Source organism: Rhinatrema bivittatum, chromosome 7 (assembly GCF_901001135.1).
Source record: "Rhinatrema bivittatum chromosome 7, aRhiBiv1.1, whole genome shotgun sequence".
Classification (NCBI taxonomy): domain Eukaryota; kingdom Metazoa; phylum Chordata; class Amphibia; order Gymnophiona; family Rhinatrematidae; genus Rhinatrema; species Rhinatrema bivittatum.
The window spans coordinates 265,645,255-265,665,893 of record NC_042621.1 but is presented as its reverse complement, the minus strand read 5'-3'; the positions used below and the strand labels follow the sequence as shown (position 1 = coordinate 265,665,893).

The window sequence follows — 20,639 nt, the reverse complement described above, 5'->3', positions numbered from 1 at the left end:
GCTCACATTTGCCAGGTCATCCAGCTGATCTGCATAGGCTAAGAGATCAACTTTGGTTGTGTTTTTCTTCATCTGAAAGAAAAGGAGTGAACATAAGTGGAAAAGTCAATATAGTTGAATACAAGTTCTTTATAACAGCTCTTCCTCCCAGAAGGCCGGCTCCCAGTGCAGTGACTTTTAGCATCGCAAAGTTCACACAAGCTATCTTTCACATTAATTCCATACATAAATTAGATACATGGATTACATAGAGAGACAGATGTGCTACAGACCAACTCTGCACAGTCAGTTCATCGCAACTGTGGGATGATGTCACAGAAACCAACTTGTGATGTCATTTCTGATGTAATGACAGTGCTGGACTGGTCTGTAGCGCCTCTACAGTTGTTCAATGACAGAGCAATGCTGAAAGTCCTAAGACCAAAATACAAATATGTGCATATACTGTATGTATGGGCCACATGGTAACCGGCACAAGCAGCTGAATTAGCACATGTTTGAAACTTCTAAGCAGCTGCAGCAGTGCTACCCGTCAAAACATCAGCCCTAGACCAAATAAAGGAATGTATGTAATGCTTTACTGGTTATTCAAAGTTTGTTTTGGTTTTTTTTTAATGTGAGGGCTAATCAGCCTTTCATTCTCATGACCAGAAGAGCTGAAGGCCGTCTTGCCACAGTCTAACTCCGTGAACCCAGAAGAGCAAGAGTGAGCTAATATCATGGCCTTTCATGGCTAATGCGTCACTACTAATGTCCATGTCTGTCTCCGTTGTGATTAATTAGGGACACTAACATGCTGATGGTTTGAACGCTGTGGATATTCACCCATTTTTTTCTCTCTCTATGACAGTACCGTCTCGCTACAGGCGTCCACATTTTTATTGTCCGCTTCACAAAACCATATTGATCTCAGCACTGATACATTGAGGGTCTGATTTACTAAGCATTGTTTCCATAGACACACGACGACAGCAAACCTTTAGCAAACAGATCCCAAACTGCGTTTGTTGCTATCGTAAAACATACAAACACGTTGTAGGCGATAACTTTTTATTAGGCCGACTTCCTACATTTATGACTTGTTTGTTGATCTTTGATTTCTATGTATTCTAGAGGCCTAACACGGTAACTGCACCTCTGGAGTTTGTTGCTATGGTGAAACTGTACAGTTATAGAAGCACCTGAAGAAAGCATTTCTGATTCCATTAATAATGCCCTATGGGAATGCTCTACCACAGTGATACGGTATCACCACAAACAATCCCCCACCCACATCAGTGTCTTCAAAAGATATCCAGTTAAGAGGCACTGTTTTTTGGGGGGAGGAAGGGGAAAACAAGAGCAGGCCTGCGGCCTGGTTCCTCCCCACCCTCTCCCCCAGTACTTAAAAAGCTGAGCAACCCCCTCCCATACACACATCCCACCCCCATTTCTGATTTCACATTTAACAAAACGTGGTGAGGGTCCACTGGTTGGCTGCCGGGCACTTCCACCATTGCTATGTGACTAACGCTGGAAGTGTAAGCAATGTCAGAAACACAGGGCCCAGATCGCAGTAGGAGCCCATTGCAATTTGAGTTAAAGCTAAAGCCTTACAAGGTATCGGGAGAGGGGAAGGGGTAGGGTTGGGGAGGGGAAGGAGAGGAGCGGGGCTTTTTCTGATGAAGCAGGAAAGGGGCAGGGAGAGGGGAGCAGCCAATCAGTGGACCATTACCACATATTTTTTTAATGTGCAGTTGAAAGGATTAGGGGGTGGGGGTGCTCAGCCCAGCAGGGCCATTTCTTAAATATTGAGGTGGGTGGGACTCAGGCTGCAATATAGTGTGCTCAGCCTAGTGCACAGCTTGATGTGTGGTTGGACAAGGATCTTGGACGTGCAAGAATATCTCCCGATGCAATAATGGGAATATCGTGGCCAAAACACGTGTCCAAACCAGCACGTGGCTAATAGCGCTCATCACATGTAAATGCCAAGTTGACCAGGCTATTTGCTAGTAACCCCAATGCAAAAAAATCATCGTCCGCCTGACGCACACATTTTAACCCGCAAAAAGTTATACCAGCCCCAGAGCTGGCATTAAGTCCTGAGGCACCCCAAGCCTCACCAAACAGCAAAGAAAATACTGCTACTCTGTGGTTCCTCAGACTTAATATCACCCCGATACTAAGTAGAAGGAACCACAGAAAGCAGCATCAGGAAAAAAAATAAAAAAGTCTTGATGGAGGTCAGGTTAGGAAAACGGACGCTCAATTTACATGCATCCGTTTTCCTAACTAGCGCACGGACATGGGTTAGGAAAACGGATGCTGGTAAACTGAGCTCCCGTTTTCCTGAGCCGCAAAGCCATGTCTCCTGGGAGTCCGATGCAGAAGGCGCGCTAGGGATGCACAATTTATCCCCTAGCACCTCCTTTATAGTGTGGCACCTCATTAACATATTGCATCAGGTGCCCAGGAGAGGCAGATGGGCGTGCGTTAGAAAAACAGGCGCTCAATGCGAACGCCTGTTTTCTGCACGCTTTTATTGCATCAGCCCCACAGAACAGTGCAACTTAACCGTATATCTTTTGAATGTATCTGGTTAAGTGGCAAGTTATCCGGCCACACATGGCCAGATAACTTCAGACTTAACTGGCTACATTCAAATATAATCAAGAGCTGAGCTCTGTCGCTATCCAATCAAATAAACTTTTTAAGTGAATAATGTGTGCTCTAATATTTTTGAAATAAAGTCAATACCTACGCTACCGGTGGTAAAAAGTTTTAAGTGGTATGCATAAATTTAAAAATATTAAGCGGAGTCAGAGAAAGGTTTCATACATAGCGTAGGTGCCCTGCACCTCTGTAAGGTGAACTTATAATCATCAACCTTCCTCCTCCTCCTCAATAATTTTTAAACAATAATTTTTTAAGAATTTTATATGTAAACTTGTGTTGTCCCCTTGTGTTGTCCCCTTTCTTCCTGGCGATCGACGGAGGAAGATCGCCTTGTGGCACAACATTTCGAGTTCTGGAGAAACCGTCGAGGAGAGGGTTGCAGACTCCGTGTAGTTGGTTCCGGTATACATCGAACCCCCTGAGGAAAGGCATTCTTGTCTGAAACATGTTGGGATAATTCATAAGAAGATGGACACACCAACCACAATCGGGGAAGTCTGTTTTTATACCCTTTATTGACATTCTCATTGAGTACCATGGAATAGAGTTTTGCGGTCACGCATTTAAATATCACATTGCCACGGAAGAGTCCTTTGCGGTCACGCATTTAAATATCACATCGCCACGGAAGAGTCCTTTAGGTGTTGGGGACAACACAAGTTTACATATAAAATTCTTAAAAAATTATTGTTTAAAAATTATTGAGGAGGAGGAGGAAGGTTGATGATTATAAGTTCACCTTACAGAGGTGCAGGGCACCTACGCTATGTATGAAACCTTTCTCTGACTCCGCTTAATATTTTTAAATTTATGCATACCACTTAAAACTTTTTACCACCGGTAGCGTAGGTATTGACTTTATTTCAAAAATATTAGAGCACACATTATTCACTTAAAAAGTTTATTTAATTGGATAGCGACAGAGCTCAGCTCTTGATTGTTTTTGTCTAATATAGTAGGTCGCTGTACAGGTGTATCTTTTGATATTGATTACATTCAAATATAGCCAGTTACGGTTAAAAGTTATCCGAATAACTTTAATCATGCATATTCAGTGAGATGAGCTATCCAGCTAATTTTAGCCAGATATCTTGTCCGCTAGCTGCCCCCGTTTGTCAACAGAAAGACAAATATAGTAGCATTACCGTACCCGGCAATAATGACAGAGAAAGTGTATTTACGGATATAGCAAACTTTTTCTGAAGCCTAAATTCCTTCCAAGGTCTTTAGAAAGCAAGGTCATGTTTCAGTGACTGAAGGTAGACAGTATCCACCGCAAGATGATAAAAGGCAGAGTTACTGACATTTACATTATGTTCAAACACACAGATGCTTCTTAGAACGCTATGGCAGGCGAGGCTTGGGCTCTACGGAAATCCCACCTGCTCACTGATGTCTGTGAAGTTTAGTGCATCAATTCCAGAACTGGCAAGGTCTTTCAGGACTGATGTCTGATTAGCATCCAAAAACTTTATCTCTGTGAGGCTGATGTTGAATTTTTCCAGTATTGCATTGATTTCACTTGTATACTAGGATTTTAAAGAAAATAAATCAAGCATTACAAGATGACAACGCTTCCATATTGTTCCAATAACATCCAATAAACCAAAATAAATGCCATTTTGTAATCACTTTACGTTCAAGGAATACAAAGAACTCCCTAGAAACAAATCAAGAGCTGATATAAGTAAATATGTAAAAAGACTGTATGTAATGGTCATTGAAATATTTTATTTTCTTTGTCAGACCCCCAGCTGAAAGTCCTTGCATATTTTTCAGCACACACAATCTACCTTTATACTTTGTGATTAAAACCCATGGAGCAGATTTTCAAAGGCTACGCGCGTAACCCGAGAAATCTGCCCCTCCGTGTGCTGAGCCTCAGGACGCATGTATGTCCCGGGGCTCCGAAAAAGGGGCGTTCCGGGGCGGGGCCATGGGCAGGGCGCCGGCCCGGGGGCAGGACCGAGGCCTCTAGAACAGCCGCCTTGCCGGGAGATGGCGCGCCGGCAGCTGGCTGGCGTGCGCAAGTTACGCCTGCCCAGAGGCAGGCATAACTTTAACGATAACGGTGGAGAAAAGTTCCCTCCGAGGCCGCTCCGATGTTGGCGTGGCCTCGGAGGGAACAGAGGAAGCCTGCACGGCTCGGCGCGTGCAAGATGCACAATTGTGCACCCCCTTGCGTGCGCCAACCCTGGATTTTATAACATGCGTGCACATGTTATAAAATCGGGCGTAGATTTGTTCGCGCCAGGTTGCGCGAACAAACCTACGCCCACGCGCAGGTTTGAAGATCTGCCCCCATGTGCCTACTTTCAGTCATCTGCAAGTGGGTACATAAAGCTCATATGTTGACTGCAAGTACACAGAAAGCTGATGATATAAAAAGACCATACAGCCTGTCCATCCGCACCAACTGCTCAGCTCAATAATCCCTACCACGTCCTCAGAGATCCCCTATGCTTATCCCAGGCTTCCCTGAATTCAGATACTGTCCTCATCTCCACCACCTTTACTGAGAGGCTGTTCCACACATCCACCACCCTTTCTGTAAGGAAATATTGTCATAGATTACTACTCAGTCTACATCCCTTTCACCTTCATCCCATGCCCCCTCGTTCCAGAGCCTTCTGTGCATTTATTCTTTGGAGGTATTTAAATATCTCTTTCATATCCCACCTATCATGCCTTTCCTCTAGAATATACATGTTTAGGTCTTTAAATTTGTCTCCATATGCTTTACAATTAAGACAGATGACCATTTTAGTAGCCATTCTCAGGACTCCATCCTGTTTATATCATTTTGAAGGTGCGGCCTTCAGAATTGTACACAGTATACCAGATGAGGTCTTTTTCTCACCTACAAATGCCTTCACTCTGCAACACCTCACTACTTCTCCTCTCTTATTTCTCTACACCCCTCCTCTTCTGTACTCTGCTCGTTGGATAAGTCACTCCTCTACTGCCAATTCCAGACTCCGTACTTTCCACCTGGCTGCGCCGTGTGCTTGGAATAGTCTTCTTGAACTGGTATGTCATGCTCCCTCTCTTGCCACGTTTAAATCCCATCTAAAGATCCACCTTTTTGAAACTGCTTTTAAATCTTATGCCTGATTGTCTGCTTTTAGTCTTGTTAACTAATTTTCTTTTTAACCACTGTCTTGCTTTATGAAATATACCAAGTGTGTCCTGTATGTTTGTCTTATTAGATTGTAAGCTCTATTGAGCAGGGACTATCTTTTGTATGTTTTGTACAGTGCTGTGTATGTTGTGTAGCACTATAGAAATGTTAAGAAGTAGTTCTAGTAGTAGTAGGTCTCACCAGAGGCATACAGAGGAAACATCACCTCCTTTCTGCTTCTGACCATTCCTCTCTCTGTGCAGCCAAGCATCTTTCTGGCTTTTGCTATCACCAAATCTACCTGTTGGCCACCTTGAGATCATTACATATGATCACCCCCAGATCCTGCTCTTATTTCATGCATAGAAGAATTTCACCTCCCGCCCCCCCACACACACTCTCTCTCCCCTTAGGTTTCTAAAGCCCAAGGGGTAGATTTTAAAAGAAGCGCGATCAGCCTACTTTTGCTTGCGCATCAGACTCAAGCAAAAGTACGCTGGATTTTAGTAGATACGCGCGGAGCCGCGCGTATCCACTAAAATCCTGGATCGGCGCGCGCAAGGCTATCGATTTTGTATAGCCTGCGCGCGCCGAGCCGCGCTGCCTCCCCCGTTCCCTCCAAGGCCGCTCCGAAATCGGAGCGGCCTCGGAGGGGAACTTTCCTTGCCCTCCCCTCACCTTACCCTCCCTTCCCCTACCTAACCCACCCACCCGGCCCTGTCTACACCCCCCCCTTACCTTTGTCGGGGGATTTACGCCTCCCGGAGGGAGACGTAAATCCCCGCGCGCCAGCGGGCCTGCTGCGCGCCAGGCCGCGACCTGGGGGCGGGTACGGAGGGCGCGGCCACGCCCCCGGGCCGTAGCCACGCCCCGTACCCGCCCCCAAAACGCGGCCGACACGCCCCCGAAACGCCGCGTCGACCGGGCCCGCCCCCCGGCACGCCCCCGACACGCCCCCCTCCGAGAACCCCGGGACTTACGCGAGTCCCGGGGCTCTGCGCGCGCCGGGAGGCCTATGTAAAATAGGCTTCCCGGCGCGCAGGGCCCTGCTCGCGTAAATCCGCCCGGTTTTGGGCGGATTTACGCGAGCAGGGCTCTGAAAATCCGCCCCCAAATGCATAACTCTGCATTTTTTAGCATTAAGTCTTAGCTGAGAGACTCTAGACCATTCCTCAAATTTTCTACACCTTCCTGTGTGCCTACTCTGTTGCAGATTTTTGTACCATCCACAAAAAGATAACATCTTTCCAATAGTCCTTCCACAATATTGTTTACGAAAATGTTGAAAAAAAACAGTCCAAGGACCAATCCCTGCAGCACTCCACTAGTATTACCGCTCTACTCAGCGTGAACGCCAATTACCACTACCCTTTGTTGCCTTCCACTCAACCAGTTTCTAACTCAGTCAGACATTTTATGCCGAATACTAAGGGCACTATGTTTATTATAAGTCGCCTATGCAGAACTGTGTCAAAGGCCTTACGGAAATGTAAGCACTATCTATCTAGTGCTCTCCCCTGATCCAAATCTCTGGTCAACCTAGTAAAAGAAATTGATTAGATTCATCTGATAATACCTTCCTCTGGTAAAAACCTTACTGCCTCAGATCTCATAATCCACTGGATTCCAGAAACTGCACTAGCCTCTGTTTCAGCAGAGACACCATTAATTTACTCACTGCAGAGGTCAGACGAAGTGGCCTGTAGTTCCCAGCCTCTTCCTCAATACATTTTTTTTAAACATTAATATGTGCGTGTAGTTCTCTCCCTTGATTTAGTTATTTCCCAGAATCCTTTTTTTTTTTTTTTTTTTTTTAAATTACTGTACCCACCTTGCGAAAGTATATGCATACTTTTAGCCAGCTAAAAACCCACAAAACCTCTGATTTTACTGCATACTTCCAGACTAGGGCTTTGCACATTTAAATCAGAATATCTAACGCAAGGATTATTAATTTAAAAAAAAAAATGAACTGCTTAATGTAACAGCTCACCGAAATGTGAATCCCACCATGACTTTTGTGAATGAACTTCATTGCCGACCACACTTTGCTTAACAAATAATAATCACAAAGGCACCTGTGTACTAAGCATTTTGCCCATAGATACAAAATGGATAAAAACATTTGGTACATCAGGCCCTTACTGTCCTGCTTAAGCATATCTTGATATTGCAGTGCTCAGTAACATATGGTTTCCAGGTTTTGCTAAGTAGCCCTACACTTGTATGGACAGGCAGATGATACATCAAATAAATCAACCTACCAGTTGCTAGAAGTGACTACTGGATGACTCCTTTTTTTAAGATATTCATTTCTCAGATCTTTTAAATGAATCTGAAATTAATTTCTGCCTTGCTGCAGAGATCACTTCAAATGCCTCTAAAACTCAAAAAAGAAATGCATTCCAGACTCACTTAGGGAATGCCAACATGCTAAGATTACCCTGCAGTACTGCAAATAAATAAAATGGCATCCATGAGAGGCTGGAGCTGAGTAATTGATGTGGATGGGCAGACAGGACAGGCCCTATCATCTCTTTCCGCTGTCACTTTTCTGTGTTTGTAAAAAAAAAAAAAAAAAAAAAAGAGGAGGGAACTGGCAGGTACTCCACAGATAATGTAAGAACTGCAAAGTTAAGGCGTGGCTACTAACCTTGCTGATATTCAGTATCTTATCCAAGGGCACTTTCTGATCCAAGTGCAGGGTGCTCCATAAAGGTTCATTATTGTGGCAGTCACTAGAAGAGAGGGGTGCCAACAGATTATCACAGATACATGCAAGGCACTGGCAAAAAACAAACTGAAAAGCTTGAGTATACTTTATTTTATTTATTTATTTATTTAAGAAAATGTGTATACCGACTATCAACATCTCTAGGTGGTTTACAAAAAAGCAATCATAAGTTAAACATAAGATCAATAAACAAATGGTACAAACATATTCAAAAGAATTTAAAGCATTTAAAAAATAAAATATAAAAACAAATTTTTTAAAATAATTTCTTTGCTGCAAATCACCATATACAGGGATATAAAAACCACTAGGATAACCCCACTTGGAAAAGAATGCTAGGGACACCATTTTTAGAAACCCATGGTATAATCATTGACTACTTGTGCTCAGTTAACAGAAAGATTTTGACCATCTTTCTGAATTTGAGTGGTTCTGATTGTCATAGAAAGCTCATGCCTCAATAAATTGTTAAGATTATAAGGTACCACCCCCGCCTCTTCTCATTTTTGCTACTCCAGACTGACTCTGCTATCCCTCTGAAAATCTGATCTAATCTAATGTGTCTGAATGAAGGGACATTTAGCAGGTACTGGGAAGCACATTCTTGGCATATGAAGGCTTAAATTTATTTTGTGGGAGTGCACTTTTATATACAAACCAAAAATAAAATAAACTTCATATTTTTCTGGGTATGCTCTTTACTGAAGGAACATTTACGTGAACATGCAGAACAATGCATATAACAACGGTGCATGTACATGTTAAGGTGAATTTTAAAAGCGCAGTGCATGCATAAATTAGGGGATGCATGCACATACAAGTTGGGCTTACATGCGCCGACCAAGTTTTAAAAACCACCCAGATGCGCTCACATCTCCTGCAGCATGCACATCTCACCTGATTTCAAAAAGGGGCGTGGTGTATTCAGGTCAGGGTGGGGGGTGGCCTAGAGATGTGCATGCAATACTTACGCGCCTGATTGCACACCCATAAGCAGTGGCGCATAAGTTTACTTCTGCTATGGAAGAGGCGCAACTTCCAAAATTACAAAATTAAGCCATTTCTAATGGGTTTTAAAGGGTTTGGGGGGTAACTGGGGAAAGTGCAGGGGGATTTAGAGAACCTAGGTCTTAACTGGACAAACTGGCAATGCCATGGATGGGCGCCCATTTTAAAATATCCTGACTTACGCCACAGAAGGGGGATTTCTGCAGCTAGGTGCAAGCCCACTTAAAAATGAGCACACACGGGCATGCATCTAGTTTATTTTACAACATGCACGCAAGTTATAAAAATCGCCGCGTCCCTGGGTGTTTGCCGACATATGAAAACGTGCGCCCACGCTCCAAGTTGAAAGTTACCGTATTTGTGCATGCGTGTGGTCAGATATCCTAGAGGAGATTTTCCGCAAGTTACATGGGCACTTTTGCACCTGCATCACTTTTCGCGCATTTTCGAAAGGGAAACTACCTGTGAAGTATCTGCATCTCTTATATCTGCTGTATCTGTGAATAGTCTACTGCGTGCCAGAAAATACACAGATGTCCCCCTCTACCACCCATAGCTCTCAAAACTCCTAGTTATGGAGCTTGATATTTATACAGATAATTTTTTTATTTTTTTGTTTACTTTTTGGTTTTCAGTGGCTATATTTAGCTGCTTGGTGCAGGAAAGTTTCACCCTTCCAGATCTAGCTGAATGACTCCTTAGTTAGCGGGCTAGATCTGTCAGAAAATTGCCCTCTAGGATAAACACATGCTCTTTAAATGCTCCTTTTTTTAGGGGGTGGTAGGGGCAAGGCAGCCAGGGAGAGAGAGAGAATATATTCCATCAAAAATAGATTGGGAAGAAAAAAAACAAACATATTTCACCTTCTTTCCTCCCAGGAGCTGCACTACGTACAGTAAAAAAAAATTAAAAAAAAAATTATATTATATTAATATAGAATTTAAAAGCCTACATGCACCAAAGCTGGGAGATTCGTGCATGTCTTGGGCCTGCATGTGCTATGCAATTTTGAAGGGATTTTGGTTTTAGTTGATGTTCTGCTTAACTTTTGCAAAATCCTTCAATCTGGCCCACCTTAAACCTTTTGAGAAGAATATTCAGTCACTATCTGGCTGAACAAGTTAGCCAGATAAATATATTGGTAAAGCTGAGCTGTTCATTGGTGGAGCCATGCCGCTGAATATACTCAGTTATCTTATAGTTAGCCAGCTAACTATAGGACAGCCAAATAGCAGTCCTACACTTACCCGGCTAACCAAGGCACACATTCATGGGGACAGTAACTTTTAAACAGCCTTGTGATTCACATGTATGCATATATGCTGGTTCACACCAAAGGATGAGGCCATTTAATACCATATGCGCGTATGTTATAAAATTGGCAATAGACGTGTACGTATGGGCACAATTTTATATGGACGCGTGCATGTGTATGCAAATGCCGCCTCTACTGCGTAAGTGGGGGGATTTTGCTAGGCACAAGCGCCAATGCTATTTACTCGTTTCCCTAGTTCGTTCCCAGTTCGCCACAGTAAAGGATACGACTTCCTAACCCCCCTAGGTAGATTGCCTCCCTTTTACCCTATTAGCCCTGACCCTTCAAACCCCACTGACTAGCCCTGATTTTTTTATTTTAAAAAACTTACATGCCATCCATAGCAGAAGTAAAATTACGTGGTAGGGGACCCCAGCACGCACATGTGTGCATAAGTACTTCCCAGAACGCCCTTGTCCTGCCCATGCTCCGCCCAAACCACACCCACACCCCACCCCTTTTTTAATTTGTGTGTGTACCGGGAGATACGCGCATGCTCGGGCGCTTCTTAAAATCTGCATAGTGCTCGCTGGCCCAAGACACGCGCATATCTCCCAGCTTTGGGGCCCGTAGGGCTTTTAGAAATTCACCTTTAATGCTTTTCTCCCATTTTGTGTTTAGGGGAAAAACTCTTAGGGACAGATTTTAAAAGGGTCACGAGCATAATATTCACGCGTAACCCTTTTAAACCCGCTGCTGTGCGCGCCAAACCTATTTTGCATAGGCCCAGCGACGCGTGCAAGCCACGGAACGCGCGTATGTCCCGGGGCCGGCACCGAGACAGAGGCCTCCGGCACAGCAGCCGTGCCAGGGGATTGTGGGACAGCACTCGGCTGGTGCGCGCAACCTACTCCTGCCCAGAGGCAGGCGCAACTTATAAAATAAAGGTGTGGGGGGGGGGGGGGGGGGTGATTTAGGTAGGGCTGAGGGGCAGAGGGAATGGGGAAAGCCATCCAGGCTCCCCTAGGACTTGGCACGTGCAAGGTGCACAAGTGTGCACCCCCCTTGCGCACGCCGACCCCAGATTTTATAACATGTGCGCCTAAAACAGATATATACAGATGAGTTCTCTGTGCACAGCAATGAGATATTCACCTCGAAAGAATGTTACTGGAGCGGTCAGATTACTTCATTTAGGGACATAAGAAGCTAAGATTGGCCATGCCAAGCCAAACCACCAAGCCCAGCATCCTGTCTCCAAAAGCAGCTAATCTGAGTCTTTAGGTGGTGCCCGGCAGACCCCGAAGGGTAGATCCATACTTTGTTGCTCATTTCCAGGGATAAGTATTACTCTGATAGATGCCTTGACCGCATCCTCCGGCAACAAATTCCACAGCTTGATTGTGCATGGAGTGAAAAAAAAAACCTCTCTCCAATTTGTTTTAAATTTGTCACATACTAGTTTCATGGAGTGTCCCCTAGTCTTGGTACTATTGGAAAGGGTAAATAACCATTCTCTATTTACATGTATTACCTCAGTCATGATCTTGTAAACCTCTATCATATCCCCTTCTCAGTTACCTCTTCTCCAAGCTGGAGAGCCCTAACCTCCTCAGTCTTTCTTCATAAGGGAGCCATTCCATGTTTCTTTTTTTTTTTTTTGCCTCTCTCTGTACCTTTTCTAGATCTGTCATAACAAAGCGGAGTACTCACCGATAGATACTCGATATATTCACAGTTGCGTTCTGTAGACCAAGAATCTCTGACAAATTGAAATTTGGAATCAAGTTTGGTGTATCAAGAAACTAAAAGAAATTAATTAGAAAATTGATTACCTTTTCTAGGAAAGTATCCTAGTGATATTAGAATCAAAGCAATAAATGTTCAAGTCACTCTCCCCTTTACCTTCACTACCTCGCCATATTAATCAGCAGACAGCCATGCTCCACTCTGAAGGCCTCCCAACCAATGGAAAGACATCAATCCTGCATCAGCTCCCTAAAAACTCTTTGGTCAGCTTCGGTATGACTGCAGTGTGGAAAACTCACTATACATTTAAGACTACCAGATGACTCGGACATTTTACCATATTGGCATGCTTGTAAATGATAACTACACTATTGCCTCTGTCTTCTCCATGTTAATGATCTCAAATTACATTGGCTTGACAGGATCTGTTTGCCCTAAATCCATATTGTGGTCCTGCTCTTTGAATGGTTAGTTAATTTTCCATAATAAGAGTCTAATATTTTCCCCGGTATTGATTTGAGACAGAAGAGATATAATTCCCTATCCTCTTCCTTTTGTTTGGGTCATATAAAAGCAGCTCCCTTCATTTCCTCCAGTCCTCTCGACCATTCCCATTCGCACAGAGGCTCAGACACCGCATCTTTTAATTCCTGCAGCACTCTGCTGGTGCTAATGGTGGGCAGTCTTATTCCCATTACAATTAAGTCGTGTTCTGCGTAGGCTAAAGCAAATCTAATCAAGCCAGTAGAATACTGAAAAACCCGGGTCTGTGTGATCTGGACCAAGCGCTTTTTCAACAGAGGGAGCGTTATGCTAATAAAAAACTCCTTCCAGAGATGCGTCAGAACTGCAATTGAGAAAAGTTGGAAGTTCTACTGTTTAGCTTACACCGTTGTCCTACTCCTTAGACCAGAAGGCTGATGTTTCAAGCTCCGGCTTTAACACATTTCCTCAATCTGAGGGAGAGAAATTTTTTTTTTTTTTTGGCATCAAAAAGGATTCTCTTCAATAAGTATTAAATAAGAGATGGCATGCACAAACTGACTTGCATTTTTGGACTTGGTAATTTGGTAGCATTCATTCGTGGTGGTGTTAAATAAAATGTGAAATGTTTTATTTATTTTAGGAGTCGGTTATTTAAAAGGGACTGCTCAGTCAGGCTGACGGCCCAACGCACTCCTTCATGATGCTGTGCAGGAGGCACGAGTTTAATGCCTGAAGCCAGCTCCTAACTCCTTGGCTTGGCAGGGGCTGGGAATGCAGCTTTCACGTGCCCTGGGAAGGAGCCTCAGAGGTTGCTCATGACTGACTCGAGAGCGCACGGGTTTCAGGCCCTTGTTGCAGTCCTGGCCTATTAAGTCCAGCAGACAATTACTGCAAATAACTGGGCCCTCTGGGGAGGGGAGAAAGGGGAAAACCAATCAAATGGGAAGCTGCAAATGAGGATTCAGGACAGGCCCCGACTGAGCTAAGAAACCAAAGAGGCAGGAAAAAGCTTCCGAGCAAAGAAAGTGAGACAATACACTCAGGTTCTGAAATAAATAAAGCTTTAATTTTACAGATAGATGAAGGAGGCTGAAATGAAAGATAAAAAGCAGATAGGAAGGAGAAAAGAGTGACAAGATTAAAAAAAAAAAAGGTAAAAGATGGTGGAATAGAAAAAGAAGAACACAGTATGGAAAGGATATGAGATCTGGAGAGAAAGAGGAGACAGAAGTGGAGAAAAGGTTCAGTGTTAGGCCTCAAGCTGATCTCACACCTGTAAAGCAGGGACCTCAAACATATCCACTCTAGTTATCCAATCAATTTGCATGACGAACCATTGCTAACTGCATCTTTCTAAGCTTGTTTACCAAATACATAATAAACAGAGTCCTCAGTTACATTTTTTATCTACCCTTGGCAGAGAATTAATATATACTGCTTTCAGATCTACATGGAAAGAGCCAAAATGTCATCCCCTTCGGAAAAAGCATCTAATTTGGCTCCATCCGCAACTCTCTTGGTGCTGCGTTCCAAGATTCATGGCCTATGATGGAAAAAAAAGCCTCTTCCTAATTGTGCTTCTCGATACCTCCTTAACTGTTGGTACATTAAATAAAATCTCTGATGCTTAATGGAGGCATCTCACTGGTTTGTACATCTCTACCAGCTGTTGTAAGTACTTTACCCCCTGTCCTTTAGTTGCCTTTGTACATCAAACTCCTGATCTTATTTATTTATTTATTTATTATTTAAGTTTTTTTATATACCAACATTCAAGACAGTAGTCCCATCATGCTGGTTCACAAGAAACAGGGGTGCAATAAACTTTACAATTTGAACAATGGTGCAGAAAAGCAGTTACATGTAACAGGGAATCAATAACTAGGAGTAAGAAGGAAAATGAAGATCAGATAATTATATATATATATATATATATATATATATATATCATAACATTATAAGAGGTGGCTATTAATCTTAAATTGAACTCTTTGTTGAACTGGTAGCTGCACAGACTCTTGATTTATACTGGTTGTATCTGATTACGATTTGCTCTTTTCTGCACAAGTCAGGCTGCTTAACACAAGTATTCAATTTTGTAAAATATGAAAAACCCACTGCAAGTCCCTGGTTGCATGTACAAGTCTAGAACAGAGCCCTGAAAAGGAGTAAATCAAAATCCAAATTCCCCACAAAATACAATAATCCCTGCACACTGAAATGATGGCAAATCTTCCCCCATTCTTGTTCAGCTGGGTTTCCTGAATCTGCCCATTGAATGAATGAATGGACACCATTTGACTAATATACTCTGTAAAAAGAGTTCCTATGAATTTTGCAGTTTCTTCTGTAAATTGCCACCGCAAGGAGCAGAGACAATTGCATAAGAAACTTGTGGAGCAAAATCCTTACAAACTGAGATAAGGGTGGAGCAAGTAGCGTCCGTCTACTGTACACGAAAAAAACCAGGGACTCTTTTCAGGACCCCGTCCCGCAGACCTGAAGAAACCCTGGCTGGATGCAGAAGTCTTACCTTGTAGAGTTGTTGATCACTCCAGGGTTTGCAAATCAAGGTGTACGAATTCCCCCCTACTAAAAACAAGATCAGGACTACAAGCATCAACAGCCAAGAGAATATGAAGCTGAATCCGGCACCCCTGTCAGAGAAGAACACAGCAATTAGCTTTCAGCCCCTGAAAAGATACTGCTCGCACCGTGCCTAAGAGTTTGAGGGGTTATTGGTTTTTCCCCTCCATCAGTGAAGAAACTATGGGGGCAATTTTCAAACTATCCACACTGGGACAAAGACCATGCATGCTTTTTACTCACAGGCTTTGCCCCCATTTTCATGGTGTAAGTACAGCAAGCTTTCTCTTTGGAATCTGCCGAGGTCACGTGTGCCTGCTTTGTCCATGGGAGTAAACGTTTGCTGGAAAAAAGTGTAGGCGAAGCTTTGAAAATGCCATTTACATGCCTAGGTTTCTTCCCCAGGCCTAAACTCGCCCCCAAAAACATCTCCTCTTAATTCAGATAAAGGCCTGCAGGTCATGGAAGAACAGATGGAGTTTGAGGGGGATTTCCAGACAGCCGTTTAACAAGAGGAAAATGCTTTTAACCCACATAAATTGCTTTGAAAGTTATCTTCTATGTTTCTTCCATCCATTGCACCAGAACAGCTCAGGCCAGTAAAGCGTGTTTCAGCATAACTAAAGGCTGCAGTTCTAGCCCACAGAGGTTGACGTGTTAGTGTAACACCGAAACCCGCAAGAGACCCATGCTCATCCATTGCCTAGGTAGGGCGACCATACAGCTCCATATTTGCCGGGCAGACTGAAACAGTCCTAGTTTTATTTGCACTGCCTCTATGGACTTGAAGTTATGATTTCTTAAAGAGACTTTTCCTTAGTAAACTTTAATAAGTTCATAGACCCTACTTGTGGTCACCTTAAGTCTCAGTCTTTTATGTGGACCCAGGCCCCTCTTTCTATTTATCACTGTAGACAGTCTACAAATAAATATTTTTATGCATGTCCTATTTACAAGAACACATTTAAATAGTAAGGAGTATATGGTATGTTTCATTTGTAAGTGTATCTCTTTCTGAATGTGCCTTGATGAACTGTACCTATGAAAAGATAGAGAGACCCCCCTAATGTTGCTGGAGTGTTCAGAAGGAAGATTTTTGTGGTAGACGTGGGAGCAGCTGCAGACTCAGAGGCAGGAGTCTAGCCATTCCCTCAGTACATCTTACTGTTCTAAGGCTGAGGACAAGTAAGAGTGAGAGCTCCCTAAGAAGTTGAAGAAAGCTCGGTCCCTAAAGGATCTTATCCTTGAAGAAAAGTGTGCTCAAGTTGGGTTGTCCAGAAGGGATCTGAAGCCCACACGTGGTCTGCTGCAATTCTACAGACAGAAGAGAAGACGTGTTCTGACTAGTCCAACCAGGAGCAGCGGGCTACAAACCAGGGAAGCAAGGGCTCATATCCCACTGCTGCTCCTTGTGACCCTGAGCAAGTCACTTTACCCTCCTTTGCCTCAAATACAAAACAGGAATGGTAACTTTTAAATATCCACGTGGGCGCATATGTGGCTCACGTGAATGAATGTGGCCATTTAATAACATACACGTGTATATGCACGCATGGTATAAAACTGGCAGTACGCACGTACATGTGTGCACAATTTTATATGGGTGCGCGCTTCTGCACGCAAGTGCCGGCTGTACCGCGTAAGTGAAAGAGATTTTATTATGTACGCATGCTAGCGCAATTACCAGTTCGCCCAGGTAAAGGCTTGGACTGCCTAATCCCCGTAATTAACCTTCCTCCTTTTTACCCTTTTATCCCCAACCCTTCAATCCTCGCTAATTAGCCTCGTTTTTTTTGTGTTTTGTTTTGTTTTTTAATTATACTAGCTACACGCCATCCATAGCAGAAATAAAAGTTATGCGGACAGGAACCCCAGCGCGTGCTTGTGCACATAAATGATTACATATTGCTGTAATGCTAAAATCCAGGAATGCCCACGCCCCTCTCAGACCACACCCCCCTCCTTTTTTCCCCAAAACGTTTTGTATGCATACCGAGAGATACACGCGTACTCGCGCATTTTTTTAAATCCGGACAGCGCGCACTTGCATATCTCCCGGCTTTGGCAGACACTAAGCTACAGTACCTGAATGTAATTCGCTTCGAAGTGCCGAAAAACGGAATATAAATACAACAAATAGGAGATGAGAAGACATGCCAACATAGTGTTAAAGGAAGGAAAGAAGCCTGTTCTGCAGAGGAGCAGCAGGATTTCCAGGGATAAGAGGTATCCTCAGGGGTGGAGACGTTCCCTCAACATAGAGACCGATGCAATAAGCAGCTCACAGTTTAACCTCCAGGTGTGAGCACATTTTATGTGCACAAACTTCACTGCTGATGCAGCAAGGAGTTTGGTGCACAAAAAAAAAATGTGGGCATAGAAAGGTGCGTATTCCTTAGCGCCCACTCAACCAAATCCCAGACTAATGATGGCATTAGCTATTATTCCTAAACGCAGGCTTATCTTGTGTTTTCCTAGTGCTGGAAACTTACCTCCTATTCCGAGGTGCTGTAAAGTTTCCAGGGCTAATAGTTTATGGGTGGAAGCTCGAGTTCTGGTGCTGGGACATGAAGTCGAGATTTCATGTGCACAAAAAGAGTGTTCTGTGCTGAAAATAATTGTGTGTGCACTAAAGCATATTTTAGTACAGATCTAGGCACTAAGTTAGGAGCATAAGAGTTATGCATACAATAAAAGTCACGGTCCTAACTCAGATTGAGAAAGCTAGGGACACAGAGCATCTGCTCCTAACTACGCAAAGATCACAATCTTTGTGTGCATAAACAACATTTTATGCGCGGAAATCATGATTTGTGCGCATACCCCACGTTTTGCTATGCGCTAAGCCTTTTCTCTGCATAGATTTTCTGGTTTATGTGTATTAGCAAACCATTATCTTACTAAACTGGGAGTTTAAAAAAATATATTAGCCTGTGCATTAAGCTGTGAACTGAATTTCAGTGCATGGTTTTAATGCTTAGCTTTTTTTAATCGACCTGATAATCAGTAGGAGAACTTGCTGCAGGGTAGTAAGGAGATCCTGACTGAGTTTCTGGATGCGTGAACGAAGACTACAGATTCTTCACCAAGTAAATACAGTGGTTTTGAAATCATTTCCATTGAAGAAGTATTGCTATAATAAGGACTTTAAGGTCTGTTTTAAAAGCCCTACACATGCCAAATCCGGGAGATACGCTCATGTCTTGGGCCAGCGTACGCCGCACGGATTTTAAGAAGTGCCAGGGTATGCACAGAAATCGAAAAAGGCAAAAAAGAGGGGGCGGGGTCTGGGTAGGACACGTGCGGCCCGGGTCTGTAACACGAAGCCTGCGCATAAGTATTAACACGCACAGGCGCACGCCAAGTTCTCCTACCGCCTAACTTTACTTCTGCCATGGATAGTGTGTAAGTTTTAAAATAAAAAAAAAAATATCAGGGCTAGTCAGCGGGTTTTGAAGGGTCGTGGCTAATAGAGCAAAAGGAAGGCTAGCTAACTAGCTAGGGGGGTTAGGAAGGCCTATCCTTTACCAGGGCGAACTGGGAAAAAACTGGGGAAATGGTTATTTGCTTCGGCATGCATGCCCACGCAAAATACCCCCACTTACGCGGTAGACGCGGCATTTGCATGCACATGTGTGCGTCCATATAAAATTGCGTGCACACGTACGGCCGATTTTATAATATGCGTGAGCCGGCGTATGTGGATACACGTTTGGATTATTATCCTGAGTGCAGCTCGGGAACAAAACACAGGCAGTTGCCTCCCTCCTCCCCATTCATAGAAAGGACATAAGTGGAATTATACCGGGAAAGTGAAAACTCTCTCAGTCCTCTCAAAAGCAAGCATTACCTTGCAGATTACCGACAACGCTGCCTTCCGCTAGGGTAAATCAAACAACATTTCCCATTGCTCTTCATTAGCCAGGGGTGCGTGCTGGAGGTCAGAAAAATAGGGCTCAGGGTGAAGTCCCCCGTAAACCAAAAAAAAAAGATGAAAATCAAAGAGGATTTACAGTATTTGTTCTGCAATTAACACAATAAAAATTAAAAAAAAAAAAAAAAAGAAATCAAGGAGAACAATTACATGGCATTCCGGCCATTGACGTTTCAATTTTCTGCCGAGGACTTTCCTTGGAGGATCCTGAAGAAAACCTCCTGTAGGAAACTCAAACGCTAGCTGTTTCTAGGCTATGACAAACTATTGCTTTGAACTGGGTTGTCGTCATCTCCTAGGAATACCACGCTATCAGGATAAACCTTTTGGTGGATATTATGATACCTGGAACACAACCTGAAAGGGGCGCTACCGAGGGTGCCTCCATGATGCCAACTTTCTTCAACATAAATCTTTTCAGTTTTCGACGAAATGTGCTGGGTAAGGGAAATGCTAAGGGAAAAAAAAAGACTTCCTAGAAAGAAAAAAAATGAGCAACTCTGTTGATGCTCTGTTATTTTTGCTGTCTAAAAACTGAAGGTATCATTCAAATCTGAAAAATGAAACAAAAACTGAAATGTTATTAATCTCCTTCATTATGAGGACAAGTTTCAAGGCAATTTATGCAGGTAAAAAGCATTTTTACTCGCACTAATCACTTGAATTGTCCTCCCTCAATGTGCCTAACGTTTTGCACATTGCTCCACAGTTCGTTTAAGTTCAGCTGCACCAAAAGGAGGCATTGCCGGGGGCCTGTGTAGGTCAGGGGAAGGAAACCGTAGGCATGTAGAGGGTATTTTCAAGTCTTTGCCTGCAGTAACCGCAGAAAAAAAACAGGCAATACATGACTGCACGAACTTTGTGCCTGCTGCAAGTCTCAAAGCAAAAGTCCGCATGTACACAAGAATGTAAGACATGCCAGGCTGGGTCAAGACCAAGGTCCATCGAGCCCAGCATCCTGTCTCCGACAGTGGCTAATCCAGGTCTCAAGTTCCCGGCAGATCCCATAAAATGTAGAATGAATTCCTGATACTCACTCCCAGGGACAGCACTGGCTTTCTTTAGTCTGCCTGACTAATATTGTTATGGACTTAACCAAACCTCTAAC

General features: G+C 43.5%; 1 protein-coding gene across 3 annotated transcripts in view; it reads right to left on the bottom strand.

Moving 5' to 3' along the window:
* LOC115095887 (prominin-1-A-like) overlaps positions 1–20,639 on the bottom strand; it is a 156,930-nt gene that overhangs the window by 29,149 nt on the left and 107,142 nt on the right. For all 3 annotated transcript variants that reach the window (XM_029610185.1, XM_029610184.1, XM_029610186.1), the window contains 5 exons: positions 15,545–15,668; positions 12,490–12,581; positions 8,433–8,517; positions 4,041–4,187; positions 7–72 (listed from right to left, as the gene is read on the bottom strand). In XM_029610185.1, coding sequence (XP_029466045.1) covers positions 7–72; positions 4,041–4,187; positions 8,433–8,517; positions 12,490–12,581; positions 15,545–15,668 — 514 coding nt within the window. The remainder of the gene's footprint in view (positions 1–6; positions 73–4,040; positions 4,188–8,432; positions 8,518–12,489; positions 12,582–15,544; positions 15,669–20,639) is intronic.